The sequence below is a fragment of the Hemiscyllium ocellatum genome, chromosome 9 (assembly GCF_020745735.1).
Source record: "Hemiscyllium ocellatum isolate sHemOce1 chromosome 9, sHemOce1.pat.X.cur, whole genome shotgun sequence".
NCBI lineage: Eukaryota > Metazoa > Chordata > Chondrichthyes > Orectolobiformes > Hemiscylliidae > Hemiscyllium > Hemiscyllium ocellatum.
Genome location: NC_083409.1, coordinates 40778736 through 40793803, shown reverse-complemented (window position 1 = coordinate 40793803; position 15068 = coordinate 40778736). Strand labels below are relative to the sequence as shown.

The following is a 15068-nucleotide window of genomic DNA, read 5'->3' as shown; positions in this document are numbered from 1 at the left end:
TAAGGGACAGCTTCTTCATGCAGAGGGTGGTGCGTGTGTGGAATGAACAACCAGAGGAAGTGGTAGAGGCTGGCACAATTTCAACATTTTAAAAGGTGTCTGGATGTACGTATGAATAGGAAGAGTTTAGAGGGATATGGGCCAAGTGCTGGCAAATGGGACTAAATTAATTTGGTATATTCGGATATCTGGTCAGCATGGACGAGTTGGACCGAAGGATCTATTTCCTTGCTGTACATCTCTATGACTCTAAGTCACAACTTACTCCAGTTTTATTCTGCTTGACCTTATTTTGGATTGCTGATGTGACATTTTAAAAACATACTCTATCTGATTGGACTTCAAACTGCATCACTCCATGTATAATTCCAACCCAAACGTTTAACGTTCACTTTTTTTATTATGTAGCAATAAAGTACTCTTTCTACTGCTTGTCTTTTTTCATTAAAACAGATGAAAGGCTTGGCACTGAGCAACTCAGAAGTCATTCGACAAGTTCACAATGGTTTTGCCAGGTATGAGGAAGCCTACACCATGTGTCTTGTTTCCTTGTCACCTTTTCCCAAAGTTGTTCGTAACTTAATCTGCCACTTTCCTTACCAGGCAGCAGATGTTTGAGTTTGATGCTAAGACTGCAGGAAAGGAAGAAGATGCATTCCATTTTGTCAGTTACTTTCCCGTCCATGGAAGATTATATGAATTAGATGGATTAAGAGAAGGACCGATTGACTTGGGTAAAGACGATTTTGATATTTAGCATGAGCTACTTACACATTTGTCTGTTTATACATTTAGTAGCTCAATTGAAGCTAAATAGGACTGGGGTTAATTAGCTTTTTACAGGCAATGAGAACCACTTCTTAAAAAGATTGTGCGTATATATTTCACTTTCCTTGTGTATAATTAAGATTGCTACTGCAATAAATTTAGCTTTTCAAAGAAATCAACCTATTTTGTTTAATTCTACATTCTCCTTCCTTCCCAGCTGAAGATGGTGATATTTGTTGGGATGTTACTTGATGGCTGTGTTAATCATTCTTCACTTAACAACTTAAAAAAGAAAGGACGTGTCTTTCTGTATTGCCTTTTATAATTGAATGTTAATTATAAGTTGACTATATTTTTGAAGCGTAGTCATGGTTCGGTCAGCAGCTAGCAACATCTCACTGACAGTAACATGTTTAACAGACCGGGTGATCTGGTATGGGGTGTTGTTGTGGGATGAATGTCACCCAAAACATCAGAATAATGCCTTATTCCTTCTGCAGATTGTGCTATATGATCCTTTCTGTCTACCTGAGCAGATACAGACCGTAATCTAACATCTCATCTGAGACACCATATCTAGCAAAGCTGCTCCCAGCAGTACTGCACGTGTCAGCCCAGATTATGTTATCATCTCTGGAACGGTGCAGTGAATTTCGATCTGATGGAATCTCCGTTGAGCTCAATTCTGCTGTGTAGACTTCCCAACAGAATTACTTGATAGCAGTTTGGAGTTGTGCAGTATTACCTCTTTTTCTGTTTGCACCCTGAGCATTAGAAGGCCAAAGTTGTGGCCTTGATCACAATCTGACCAAGGTCAATTATTCAGATAGTTTACTGCTTACCTAAAACTGGTGACTGGCCAGAGCATAGCAATGAGCAAATTCTGCTTCAATCCTTTTACTATTCCTTCACTGCCCCTACTTAAACTTCAGCCCCTTACTCGCAGTCTGATTGAGAAGCCTTGCAAAGTTGATTAAACTTGTTTGCCTTGTCTGTTTTTTTTAAAATTACGAACCAAGTAGTTTGCTTAAATGATTTTTTTAAAAAAACAGTAATTTGGTTGAGGGAATGGAATAAACATTTGAATTTATCAGGATTCAGCTGTACTGATGAGCATTACTGAATCAATCGGAAATGCAAGATTTATCGAAGATGCATTTGGAATGTGATTTGTATGATACAATTGGACTGAAGTTACACGTGTGCTGCTTAGCATTTGATCATGATAAAGATGTAGCCCATATTGCATTCTGTTTATGCCACCTTAGAAAAGCGACTACTGTGATAAATGTTTGTTGCAAATTTTAATTTTTTACAGGAACTATTTTATGAAATACAGACTGAATTGATGCTAACACTTTCTCCTGACTACAACTGTTCTCCATGAAATACAGAAGATACTCCACAACCTAATAACCTTCCTGAGATTGTTCTGTTTCCTTCTTTATTGTATTGACTGTAAAATTGCATATGTATTTTTTTCTCTCTGTGGTTTTGGGCTCCTGTTACTGAAATAACTGGCTAGCTCCTTTCAGTGTTGCCATCCAATTAGCCTATATAGAACATAGAACATAGAAAAATACAGCGCAGTACAGGCCCTTCGGCCCTCAATGTTGCGCCGACCGAATCCTACCTAACCTACACTAGCCCAATAACTTCCAAATGCCTATCCAATGCCCGCTTAAATGACCATAAAGAGGGAGAGTTCACCATTACTACTGGCAGGGCATTCCATGAACTCACAACCTGCTGTGTAAAGAATCTACCCCTAACATCTGTCCTATACCTTTCACCCCTTAATTTAAAGCTGTGTCCCCTTGTAACAGCTGACTCCATTAGCGGTAAAAGGTTCTCAGTGTTTACCCTATCTAAACCCCTAATCATCTTGTACACCTCTATCAAATCTCCCCTAAACCTTCTTTTCTCCAATGAGAACAGCCCCAAGTGCCTCAGTCTTTCCTCATACGATTTTCCTACCATACCAGGCAACATCCTGGTAAACCTCCTCTGCACTCGTTCCAATGCCTCCACATCCTTCCTATAGTATGGCGACCAAAACTGCACACAATACTCCAGATGAGGCCGCACCAGCATCTTATACAACTGCAACATGACCTCAGGACTCCGGAACTCAATTCCTCTGCCAATAAAGCCCAGTACACCATATGCCTTCCTCACAGCACTATTTACCTGGGTGGCAACTTTCAGAGATCTGTGTACATGGACACCAAGATCCCTCTGCTCATCCACACTACCAAGTAGCCTACCATTAGCCCAGTAATCCATCTTCTTGTTACTCCTACCAAAGTGAATGACTTCACACTTAGCTACATTGAACTCCATTTGCCACCTTTCTGCCCAGCTTTGCAACTTGTCTATATCCCGCTGTAACCTGCCACATCCTTCCTCACTATCCACAACTCCACCGACTTTTGTGTCATCCGCAAACTTACTCACCCAGCTTTCAAGCCCCTCCTCTAGATCATTTATAAAGATAACAAAAAGCAATGGTCCCAAAACAGATCCTTGAGGTACACCGCTAGTAACTGCACTCCAAGATGAACCTGTACCATCAACTACTACCCTCTGTCTCCTTCCAGCCAGCCAATTTCTAATCCAAACCTCTAATGCACCCTCAATGCCATACCTCCGTAGTTTTTGCATTAGCCTACCATGGGGTACCTTATCGAACGCCTTACTAAAATCCATATACACAACATCTACTGCTTTACCCTCGTCCACCTCCTTAGTCACCTGCTCAAAGAACTCAATAAGGTTTGTGAGGCACGATCTGCCCTTCACAAAACCATGCTGACTATCCTTGATCACGTTATTCCTATCCAGATGTTCATAAATCTTATCCCTTACAATTCTCTCTAAGACTTTGCCCACCACAGAAGTCAGACTCACTGGCCTATAGTTACTCGGGCTATCCCTACTCCCCTTCTTGAACAAGGGGACCACATTCGCCATCCTCCAGTCTTCTGGTACTATTCCCGTTGACAATGACAACATAAAAATCCAGGCCAATGGCTCTGCTATCTCCTCCCTAGCTTCCCAGAGGATCCTAGGATAAATGCCATCAGGCCCAGGAGACTTATCTATTTTCATCCTTTCCAGTATTCCCAAAACCTCTTCCCTACATACTTCAATGCCATCCATTCTAATCACTTGTGACTCAATATTCACACCAGCAACAGTGTCCTGTTCCTGAGTGAATACTGACGAAAAGTATTGATTTAGTGTCTCTCCAATCTCCTCCACCTCCACGCACAACTTCCCACTACTTTCCTTGACTGGACCGATACCTACCCTAGTCATCCTTTTATTCCTGACATACCTATAGAAAGCCTTTGGATTTTCCCTAATCCTACCAGCTAAGGACTTTTCATGTCCCCTTCTCACTGTTCTTAGCTCTCTCTTTAGATCCTTCCTGGCTACCTTATAACTTTCAATCGCCCCAACTGAACCTTCACGCCTCATCTTTACATATGCCGCCTTCTTCCCTTTCACAAGGGATTCCAATTCCTTATTAAACCACGGCTCCCTCACAAGACCCTTAACTCCATGCCTGACTGGTACATACTTATCAAGGACACTCAGTAGCTGTTCCTTGAACAATCTCCACATATCATTAGTATTCTTCTCTTGAAGCCTGTTTTTCCAATCCACACATCCTAAGTCATGCCTCACCGCATCATAATTTCCCTGCCCCCAGCTATAACTCTTGCCCTGCAGTGCACACTTATCACTCTCCATCACTAAAGTAAAAGTCACCGAGTTGTGGTCACTGTCCCCGAAGTGCTCACCTACCTCCAAGTCTAACACCTGGCCTGGTTCATTACCTAGAACCAAATCCAGTATAGCCTCACCTCTTGTTGTCCTGTCTACATATTGTGTCAGGAAACCCTCCTGCACACATTGGACAAACACCTAACGACCATCTAACGACCTCGAGCTATAGCTTTCCCAGTCAATATCTGGGAAGTTAAAGTCCCCCATAACAACCACCCTGCTACTTTCACTCTTCTCCTGAATCATCCTCGCAATACTATCCTCTACTTCTCTCGGACTATTAGGGGGCCTGTAGAAAACACCTAACAGGGTGACCTCACCTTTCCTATTTCTAACCTCAGCCCAAACTACCTCAGATGGCAAGTCTTCCTCCATCGTCCTTTCCACCGCTGTAATACTATCCTTGACAAGTAATGCCACACCTCCCCCTCTTTTACCCCCATGTCTGACCCTACTAAAACATTTAAACCCTGGAACCTGCAACAGCCATTCTTGCCCCTGTTCTACCCACGTCTCTGTAATGGCCACAACATCGAAGTCCCAGGTACCAACCCACGCTGCAAGTTCACCTACCTTATTTCTTATACTTCTGGCATTGAAGTATACACACTTCAAGCCACCCTTCTGTTTACAGGCACCCTCCTTCGAGATTGCTGCCTTGTTCATAACCTCCCTACACTCAAGGTCCTGTACCCTAAAGCTACAGTCCAGGTTCCCATGCCCCGGCATGGTCTCTTTGTGTCCTCCTCACAACTTGCATTTCGACTTAGCTTTATACTGTCGACAAGCTTAGTTAATAAACATGATTGCTTCATCAAAGTCATTGGTGTGTGTTATAAATAGATGAAGCCCCAGCACTCCACAACCTTTCAACCTTTAAGTGTCCTGACCGTAGAAAGTATCATAACCCTCTACTTCTTGTCCATTAATCAATCTTCTATTCATGCTAATGCATCACCCCAATTCCATATGCACATATCTTCTACATTAGCTGTTTGTGTGGCTCAAGAAATTAAATTCTGAAAGAATTAACACATTTGTCAAATACTATTCCCCATGTTAAATTTGTCTGACCCTGCTATATTTTTTAAATGCTTTTTGAAATTTTGTCAATAAGAAATTTCAATGTCTATTAAAATGGGAGAGCTCTTTCACTTGGTGCTTGGTTCAAAATTTACGTGAAGTCACCTGTCAAACAGCAACATTTTTCTCCTGCTTGCGTTTGGCATTTTGAATGCAACAGTTTGAAGCTATGTACTAATGGATTTCCCATTTTATAAGCTTGTGTTAAGTTGAAAGCCATGTTTTGTAAACACGAGCTTTTACATTGTACACAATTTGTTTATTATCATGCAGGATGTTTACATCTAGATTAGCCTTTTCAAGTGGGTATTGAGAGACTAGAAAAGGTACAGAGGAGATTTATGAGGATGTCGCTTTGTTTGGAGTATTTTAATTGTGAAGAAAGACTGGGCAAACTAAAATTAAAATTATTTTGGGAATAGAGGAAGTTGAGGGGAGATGTAAAGAAGTGATATGAGATCCAGATAGATAGGCCCTATTCCTTTTGGTTGAGAGATCTGTAATGAGGAGCTATGGATGTAGTGGAAGTAGTAGGAAGTTAAGAGGGGAGTAAAAGGGGAAATCTTTTCACCCAGAGGTTGATGTGGTTTTGGAATTCACAACTTGAAAAGATAATGGAAGCAGAAGCCCTCAATGTTTAAAACGGATTTGGATATGCACTGAAGGTGCCATAGCCTTATGGACCAAGAACCGGAAGATGGGATTAGGCTGAATGGCCATTTGTTGACTGGTGTGAACACGTTTGGCTGAATATACTCCTGTGCTGTAAATTTCTTTTTTGATTCTGTGGTTATGTTCTCCTATTGTGGAATGTTGTTATTGTTGTAAACTAATCTCTACTTATAGAGAACAACTCTGTGAGAGGCATGAGTTTTCAGAAAAGGCTTTATTTTTAATTGACCTTGGCACGATATCATTTCTATATTGACATATGCTTTCCTTTTCTTAGGGGCCTGCAATCAAGATGACTGGGTCAGTGCAGTGCGACCAGTCATAGAGAAGCGAATACAAAAGTAAGTCTTCCTTTTCACTCAGTGTGTTAATGTATTTTAAGTGTACTGTAGTGCACTGGTTCTTTCACACTCTAAGACAAAATTGTTCTTGAATGTTGTCTACACATGAATTGTCTGAAATATAGAATGCCAAGAGTAGTTCCAAATTGAATATAACAAAGAATAAAGGAAAATATTGAAAACACAATTGAATATGATGGGGAAATTTAGATCCTCCGCGTTTGCCTCAATTGAGTACATTTGTTTTTTAAGATGTCTTTTATATTATCTGACTAGGAGAAAATGAGGACTGCAGATGCTGGAGATCAGAGCTGAAAATGTGTTGCTGGAAAAGCGCAGCAGGTCAGGCAGCATCCAAGGAGCAGGAGAATCGACGTTTTGAGCATGCCCGAAACGTCGATTCTCCTGCTCCTTGAATGCTGCCTGACCTGCTGTGCTTTTCCAGCAACACATTTTCAGCTATTATCTGACGAGGCTGTGATGATAATGCAAAAATAAGCTTCAGCTCCCTGGACTAGTAACAAGAAAAGCAGAAAAGCTCTCTTATCCCAGAATCCTTAGGTTCTGGAAGAGTGCCAGAGGATTGGAAAACTATCAATATCACATGTTTATTTCAAAAAAGGAAGGAGCCAAAAACCAAATGACCATAGACCAGTTAGCTTATGAGCTGTCTTTGAGAAAAAGTCATTGTATAATATAGGATGTTAGAGAAACCTATAATATATTCAAGCTGATTGAGCATGGCTTCATGATGGAGAAGTCATGCCTAACACATGTTCCAGTCCTTTTGAAGAGGTCAGTAATATATCTTGGTTTACAAAGGCATATGATAAGGTGTTTTACGTAGGCTAGTTAATAAGGTTGGTGTTGGGATAGTATATTAGCATGGATAGCAATTAGATTGGCTAACTAATAGAAGATAATGTTGGGATAAAAGAGGATATTTTCAAGATAGGAACCTGTGACAATTGGAGTGTCACAAGGATACTGGGCCACGTTATTTTTTGATACATGAATAATGAATAACAGGGGTGGATGTAATATTACCAAGTTTGTGGATGGCATAAAAATAGATGGGTTGGCAACTCGTGAGGATATTCTAAGGGATAAAGGCAGCTGAAGTGAATATACAAAAAGCTTCTAGATGGAATATAATGTGGAAAATTTGTGCACTTTGGCAGGAAGACTAGAGGAGCTGAATGGTATTCGAATTGGGAGAGACTGTATAAATCTGCAGCACAGGATTTTTTTGGGTCCTTTTGCTTGACTCTCAAAGCTGGCACCGAGTGCAACAGGTAATAGGGAAGGCAAATGCCCAGTTGGCCTTTTATTTCAAAGGGATTTGGGTATATAAAAATAGGGAGGTCTTACTAAAACTGTGTATGACATTAATCAGATCAGACCTGGAATACTGTGAAGTTTTGATGCCCTTATCCAGGGGACAGATACGCAATTTTTGGAGGTAATCCAGAGAGGTTCACAGAGTTAATCCACAGTATGGAGAGATTTTCTTATAGGCAAAGGTTGAGTAGATTGGGCTTGTACTCATTGGAATTTAGAATAATGAGAGAAGACTTTACTGAAATATAAAAAGTTCTTAGGCGCTTGATACACGGTAAGCTTGGAGTGGTTGGCGTAGATTTGGGGGAGAGCCTAGGATCAGCGAACGTAATCTCAAATTAAGGATTTGCCTGTTTAAGACAGAGATGAAGAGGATTTTGTCTTTCAGAATGTTGTGAGTTCATGGAGTTCTTTATCACAGTGGGCTATTGAGCTGTGTCATTAAGTACATGCAGGACTGAGATAGGTAGGTAGATGTTTCATCGGTAATTGAATTCCGAGTTATGGGAAGAAAGCAGGAAAGCGGGGTTGAGAATTATCTGATCAGTTGTGATCAGAGTGGAGCAGACACAGTGGGATGAATAGCCTACTTTTGCTTTTGTGCCTTATGGCCATGCTACCTAGACTGCAAAGAAAAGGCATTAAAAAATCTGTCTTGTGTGTCATTGTTAGATAATCTCCAGTAGTAGCTAGCTCTCTTCCACTCACCTTTCTCGACAAATCCTGTATTGAAGGAGGAATAAAATACCTCTAAAAAGACTTGGAAGATGAATTCTAGACAGCAAATGAAAGCAAACATTGGTGTGCAAACAACCTTGTGTCAAATAACTAAAAGAATTTGAAAGAAACCAAAGAAATAACTCATCAGTGCCTATGGTCTGGGCTGGTGCTATTGAACAGTTTCCTTTGATTTTTTTTATCCTTTGCATTCATGTCTTAGAGTCATACAGCATTGAACCAGACCCTTCAGTCCAACCAGTTCATGCCAAACATAATCCCAAACTAAACGAGTCCCACCTGCCCACTCCTGGCACGTATTCCTTCATATCTTTCCTAGTCACATACTTACGCAAATGTCTTTTAAATGCTGTCATTGTACCCACCTCCACTATTTCTTCAGGAGGTTAATTCCACATGTGAACCACCTTTAATGTAAAGAATTTGCCCCTCGTGTCTTTCTTAAACCTCTCTCCTCTCACCTTTATCATATCAAAATGTACTTCTGTGCATTCTCTAGACTTAATTTCCTTGAGAAAAGACAGCCATCTCGAATTATTTAAACCTTTCGTTACCTTATTAGCTTCTATCAGGTTGCCTGTCAACCTCCTAAGCTCCAGTGAAAAAATCCCAGTCTCTCCATCCTTTCTTTATAACTCAAACCTTCCTTACCTGGTAACATTCTGGAAAGTTTCTTCTGAACCCTCTCCAGCTTAATATCCTTCCGATAACTGGAGACAGTATTCCAGAAGAGGTCTCATCAATGTCCTGAACAGCCTCAACTTGACTTCCCAGCCCCTAAAGCCAAAGGACTTGAGCAATGAAGGCAAGCTTGCCAAATGCCTTTTTAACTATCCTGTGTATATGCCTCTCAATCTTCAAAGAATTGTATACCTGCATCCCAAGGTCCCTCTTTCACAACACTACCCAAGGCTGTACCATTAATTGTATAAGCCCTACCCGTATTTGTACAAAATGCAATACCTCACATTTATCCCAATTGAATGCCATCTGCCAGTTTTCAACCCATTGACACATTTGATCAAGACCCTTGTAATGTTAGAAAACATTCTTCGCTGTCTACTATGCCAGCAGTTTTAATGTCGTCCGCAAACTTACTAATCATGCCTGCTATATTCTCATCCAAATCATTTATATAAATGATAGGCAAAAGAAGATCCAGAACCAATCCCTTTGGAACACTGGTAAAAGGCCTCCTGTCCGAAAAACACCCCTCCACCATTACTGTCTGTCTCCTGACATTAAGTCAATTATGTATCCAATTGGTAAGCTCACCCTGAATCCCATGTGATTTAACTTTACTAACTACTTACCATGTGAAGCCTTATCAAAGGCTTTGCTAAAATCCAAATAAGCAATGTCTACTGCTCTGCCATCATCAATCTTCTTGGTAACTTCATCAAAAAAACTCAATCAGGTTTGTGAGATACGATGTTCTTCGCACAAAACAATGCTGACTATCCCAAATTGATTTTTGCCTCTCTAAATGTCCATAAATCCTATCTTTTGTAATCATCTCCAACAATTTACCTACAGCCAAAGTCAGCCTCACAAGTCTACAGTTCCCTTGTTTCTCCTTAAAACCTTTCTTAAACAAAGGTACAAATTAGTCATCCCCCAGTCATCCGGTACCTCACCTGTAGTTATAGATGATGCAAGTATTTCTGCAAGGGGTCTCGCAATTTCCTCCCTTTCGAAAATGTCTGAGATATGTTAGATCAGGTCCCAGAGATTTATCCAACTTTATTTTCTATGAGACCTCTCTAACTTGCTCTTCTGTAGTGCTAACTGTTTTTAAAAATTCAAAGTTTACTTCTCTGCATTCTGTAGATTCCATTTCTGACTGTGTGAAGGGGGAATGTTTAAGAACAGACAGAAATTAAATTGAATGATTATAAGTTAGGTATCCTTATTTCCTGGTTGCCAGTAGTTAACCAATTTGTTCATAACTCATTCTCATTCAGAAACTGAGTGTTTTATTTTCACCTTGATCTTTACAATGTGTAATTGTATGCACAGTGGTTAGAATAGACTTGATGGCCTAAACAACTTTGTGATTGCTTCCTACTTAAAACAATTTTTCACATGTAATATGAGCTGTGTACTCTCGGATTTCACCACGACTTAAGTTCAGCATGTACGCTGCACCAGCAGCATGCTGAACTATTGCTGCATTGCTGAAGACCTTTTAGTTTGGATGAAACATAATAAGGCATTATAATGTGGATACAGTTGCAATGTCTAAAATACATATGGATAAGTAGATGAATAGGAAAGGTTTAGAGGGATATGGGCCAAGAATGGGCAGGTGGGACTAGTTTAGTTTGGGATTATGTTTGGCATGGACTAGTTGGTTCCATGCTATATGACTGAACTAATTGAGATATGTGCTTTCAGTTAGGTGTAAATATTCCATTGGCATTTTTCACAACAGAGCAGAGGTCTTTGGGAGCATCTTCAATTAAATCAATTCATTGTTCATATCATTTAAAATTTTTGGGGCCTTGTGTGCATACAAGATTCCACATTTACTTTAAAATTAATTTATTGGTAACGAAACACTTTGGCATAACCCAAGAATTTTAAATTAAGACTAGAGAGCTAAATACACTCAGCGTACCATGTTGAAAATAGTTCAAATCTAATTGTTTTGTTTGGTTGTCTAAACTTTATTCCTGGTTTTATCTGCCTTGCCTTTTTGTTTTGCTCTAGGTACAGTGAGGGAGAGATAAGATTTAATCTTATGGCAATTGTGTCAGACAGGAAGATGATATATGAAAGAAAGATTAAAGACCTACAGAGACAGCTGTCAGAGGTGAGATTTATTTAACGATGCAAAACCAATCAATGGATATCTACTGCTGTTTGATTTCTAGGGCTTTCATACTGTGAATTTAATTGCTTAAGTTTTGTAAATGCATAGTAACCATACATGCAGTGAGCATTATGGTTTTGCAGTTTATTTTGTGAATTAACTTCATGTACAGCTCTTATACAAACTTTAGGCTGAAGAATGTTTGAGGCGCACTTTTATGTCTCACTGTTGCACTTTAAGGGATGTACAGCTGTAAACCGGTTTCATACCCAATGGTTTAGTTGCTACGCGTGAGTTTGGCTGCGTCTGTGATTAGTGCTTTCCATAGATAGCAATGTCTGTGTTTTTATTTGTATCATTAAACTTTTAATTACACCATCAGAACTTTACAGGCCAAATTTTGTGCTACATCTTGCTTCATTGCAAGACTTGTAGAAATCAATTTTTGCTATTTATATTTCATCTCTTGCCCATTAAATCTCTCTGTATTCTTCTGCATAGTATGTATTTCCTGTGAATAGCACATTACTGTATTGTATTGTATGTGTGCTTAGGACTCTTTACATATCACCAACAAGACATCTTCTGTTATTGTGGATAACAATTCCACTGGAGAGATGTACAAATATGATGTTTCTGACCATCAGCATTATTCTTGGTGCTGAGTTTTGCTATGTATAAATAAATAAAAATGCTTCATATGTTCAGCAGTTCATGCAGCATCTAAAATCTACACATGGTATTGCATTATTATAATTAATTGGTGTATATTATTATCATTTACAATATCTCCTGATTACAATATAAAGTTAGTTTAGTAGTTGCCAAAAAGCCAGTATGTGTCCCAGTTTTGATCTCCTACTTGACCTGTATCAAATGTTTGTTGAGCTAGCTAAAGTTTGGAGATTATAATATTCAGCCATTTCTTGTGGGGAAAATATTCACAGTGAAAATTGTCACACTGTAAGGCAATTCAAAATTGCAACAATTTAAAATCTTAAAGTTGGAACAATGTTGAACTATATTTTTGACATCACATCAGCTCCTTTCACTTGGAATGTATAACTTGGGAGCACCAGTCAGCCATTCAGTTCCTTGAGTGCCCAAGAGGATGGGATAATACCCCAGGTGGGTGTAGGGTCGGACAGGTGGCACAAGGTAGTCAGGGTATGTGGCATATGTTCAGGCCAGGCAATTTCCAAAGAGGTAAGGGTTGTTGTTTGGTCTGGGCTAAGTCAATTGGTAAGGCAGGCAGGTGTCCCTTCCAGCACAGTGCCAGTTAGGTCAGTTGAAGTAGTTTATTGGGTCTGGCTTTCAATATCATATCAGTTTGTGAGAGTGGGTGGCATGTCAGCTGTGTAGGATGGTAGGTGGATATGTTGGCAAGGCATGTGTTGGGAATGAGGTCTGGACAGTAGGGTCGTTGAAGAGACTGAATTCAGTTGTATAATTACCCAGCAGTTAAAGCAGGTTTTAATCTTCCTTTATTTTCCTTGGTCACTGTTCAGGTATTCTGAATGATCCAGATGTACAATTCCTATATTCTGAGAAGCTACTCTCTGGCCAATGTGTTGCATCACCTATTTAGCAATGACTGTGGGGGATTCTTTTGATGAGTGGTAATCGGATCAATTCACGGTGCCTTTTTTATCTTGTGACAGAGCACAACTTTTATGACTGGGCATCTGTATCTAACTTCTTCAGAAACGCAACTACTGCACTCAAGAACCTTATCACTTAATTTGACACCACATGCACCACTTTCAACATTCACTCCCTTCACCAGTGACACCTAGCGACAACAGTATGTATTATTTGCAAGATACACTGCAGCAGAAAGGTTCCTTCGACACTGGTAAAGGTCATGCGTTTGCGAGATGGAGAAGGACAAAGGCAGCAGGTACATCAACTGCAAATTCCCCTCCAAGTCATTTATGATAGAGGATTGGAATTGCAGCACCACTCTTTCACTCGTGATGGATCAAAATCCTGGAGCTCCCTTCCTGACAATCACCTATCTACACCCCAAGCTCTGCAGCAGCTCAAGAAGTTCACCTCCAGCTTCATGGACAGTTGGAGATGGGTCATTAATTTTGACCTAGCCCGAAACACTCATCTCCCATGAGTTAATTTATTAATCCGTAGAATGTACTGAAAGACAGGGAATTGTCCCTCTGAAATGTAAGATTCCCATACAGTTCCCACAGAATAATCAGTTTGGGAATTCTGAGGGGTCATGAGATGCCTTTCAGGTTACGTTTGGTCTTCTCTGGAGTTTGGGAAATCTGGGATCCTGTGATCCTCACGTCACTGGCTTGTTTTGGACTAATGGGTTGCCTGGACAACTGTTGATACTATTCCCCTCTGAGCTGATACCCCTTGGTCTAGTATGTGGTCTGTTTGGAAAGTGTGCATTTAATTATGTCAAAAGGTAATGAGGCATCAATCCTGGACAGGCCAGAGAACTTATTCGCCTGGATCTTAAAAGCAATAATTAAAAGGAATACCATATATTTCTATGTTTTAAGTTTTCCTTCTTTTCCTCTTTCTTTCTGCTTTGCTTTAATCTCTCTGCTATCTTAAGTATCTCTGATGTTTTGCTAATTTTCTCACAGAGTCAATTGTAAGCATGTTTGCCTTGGCTTTCAGTTGTTACTTTGGTTCCTGTTTTTGTATTTCCTTTTGTTTTCTTTACGTTTGGCAGCGCACTTCTGTGTCTTAATTTATTACTGCTACTCCAGAAACACATTGTTCATTGATAAAGCCTTTGGTTAATATGCTCAATACTTATGCAGTTGTATAACGCTAAATATTGAACTGTTAACTAAAGAGGCCACTGAAGTTCATTCATTGAATTCTTGGTCAGGGCAATAAATGTAAAACTACTTTTCTTCTTCTCTTCTCTGATTTAAGTTATGTGGCAAAACAACCAATGTCCTCTGGTTATTGATCCTCTTACTGATATCAACAGTTTCTCCTGATTTACTGTAGCCAAAGCCACTGATTTAGCTTTGAATCCTCTCTGATCTGGAACAACAGTTGAAATTTGTCTTAGATTCTTGACAGCAGGAGCTTCTCATTCCTGATAGTCTAGTAAATCTCCGCCTCTTCTCTCAAGCCTTGACTTGCTTCCAAAGGTTTGGGACCAAGAAGTGGATACGTTATTTTGGCCAAGGCTAATTTTATTAAGTTTACAGACTTATTTGCTTTGGTATTTCATGGCTATATTTATAAAGCTAAGGGTCGTGTGTTGTTTTGAGCAGCTTTATCAACTTACCTTGTCACTTTACACTCTTGCTTATGTCTTTAAAATTGCAGTGTTTAGTTCGTATTGTCTTTCCTCATTCTTCTTTCTAAATTTATCACTTCATATTTTCTGTATTAAATTTTATCCCACATATCTGCCTATTTCAACAAACTGTTTCCCCTAAAAATCTGAATCTATCATTCTCCAGATTATTGTTTTTGGTGTTTAGAAGAGCCTTGTAAATTATAGAAAGCATATCATTACAATT

General features: G+C 39.7%; 1 protein-coding gene across 1 annotated transcript in view; it reads left to right on the top strand.

Moving 5' to 3' along the window:
• Nucleotides 1-15068, top strand: part of uchl5 (ubiquitin carboxyl-terminal hydrolase L5) — a 38728-nt gene that overhangs the window by 15083 nt on the left and 8577 nt on the right. The window contains exons 5-8 of the mRNA XM_060829707.1: nucleotides 454-515; nucleotides 604-734; nucleotides 6596-6659; nucleotides 11451-11553. Of these exons, the coding sequence (XP_060685690.1) occupies nucleotides 454-515; nucleotides 604-734; nucleotides 6596-6659; nucleotides 11451-11553 (360 nt within the window). The remainder of the gene's footprint in view (nucleotides 1-453; nucleotides 516-603; nucleotides 735-6595; nucleotides 6660-11450; nucleotides 11554-15068) is intronic.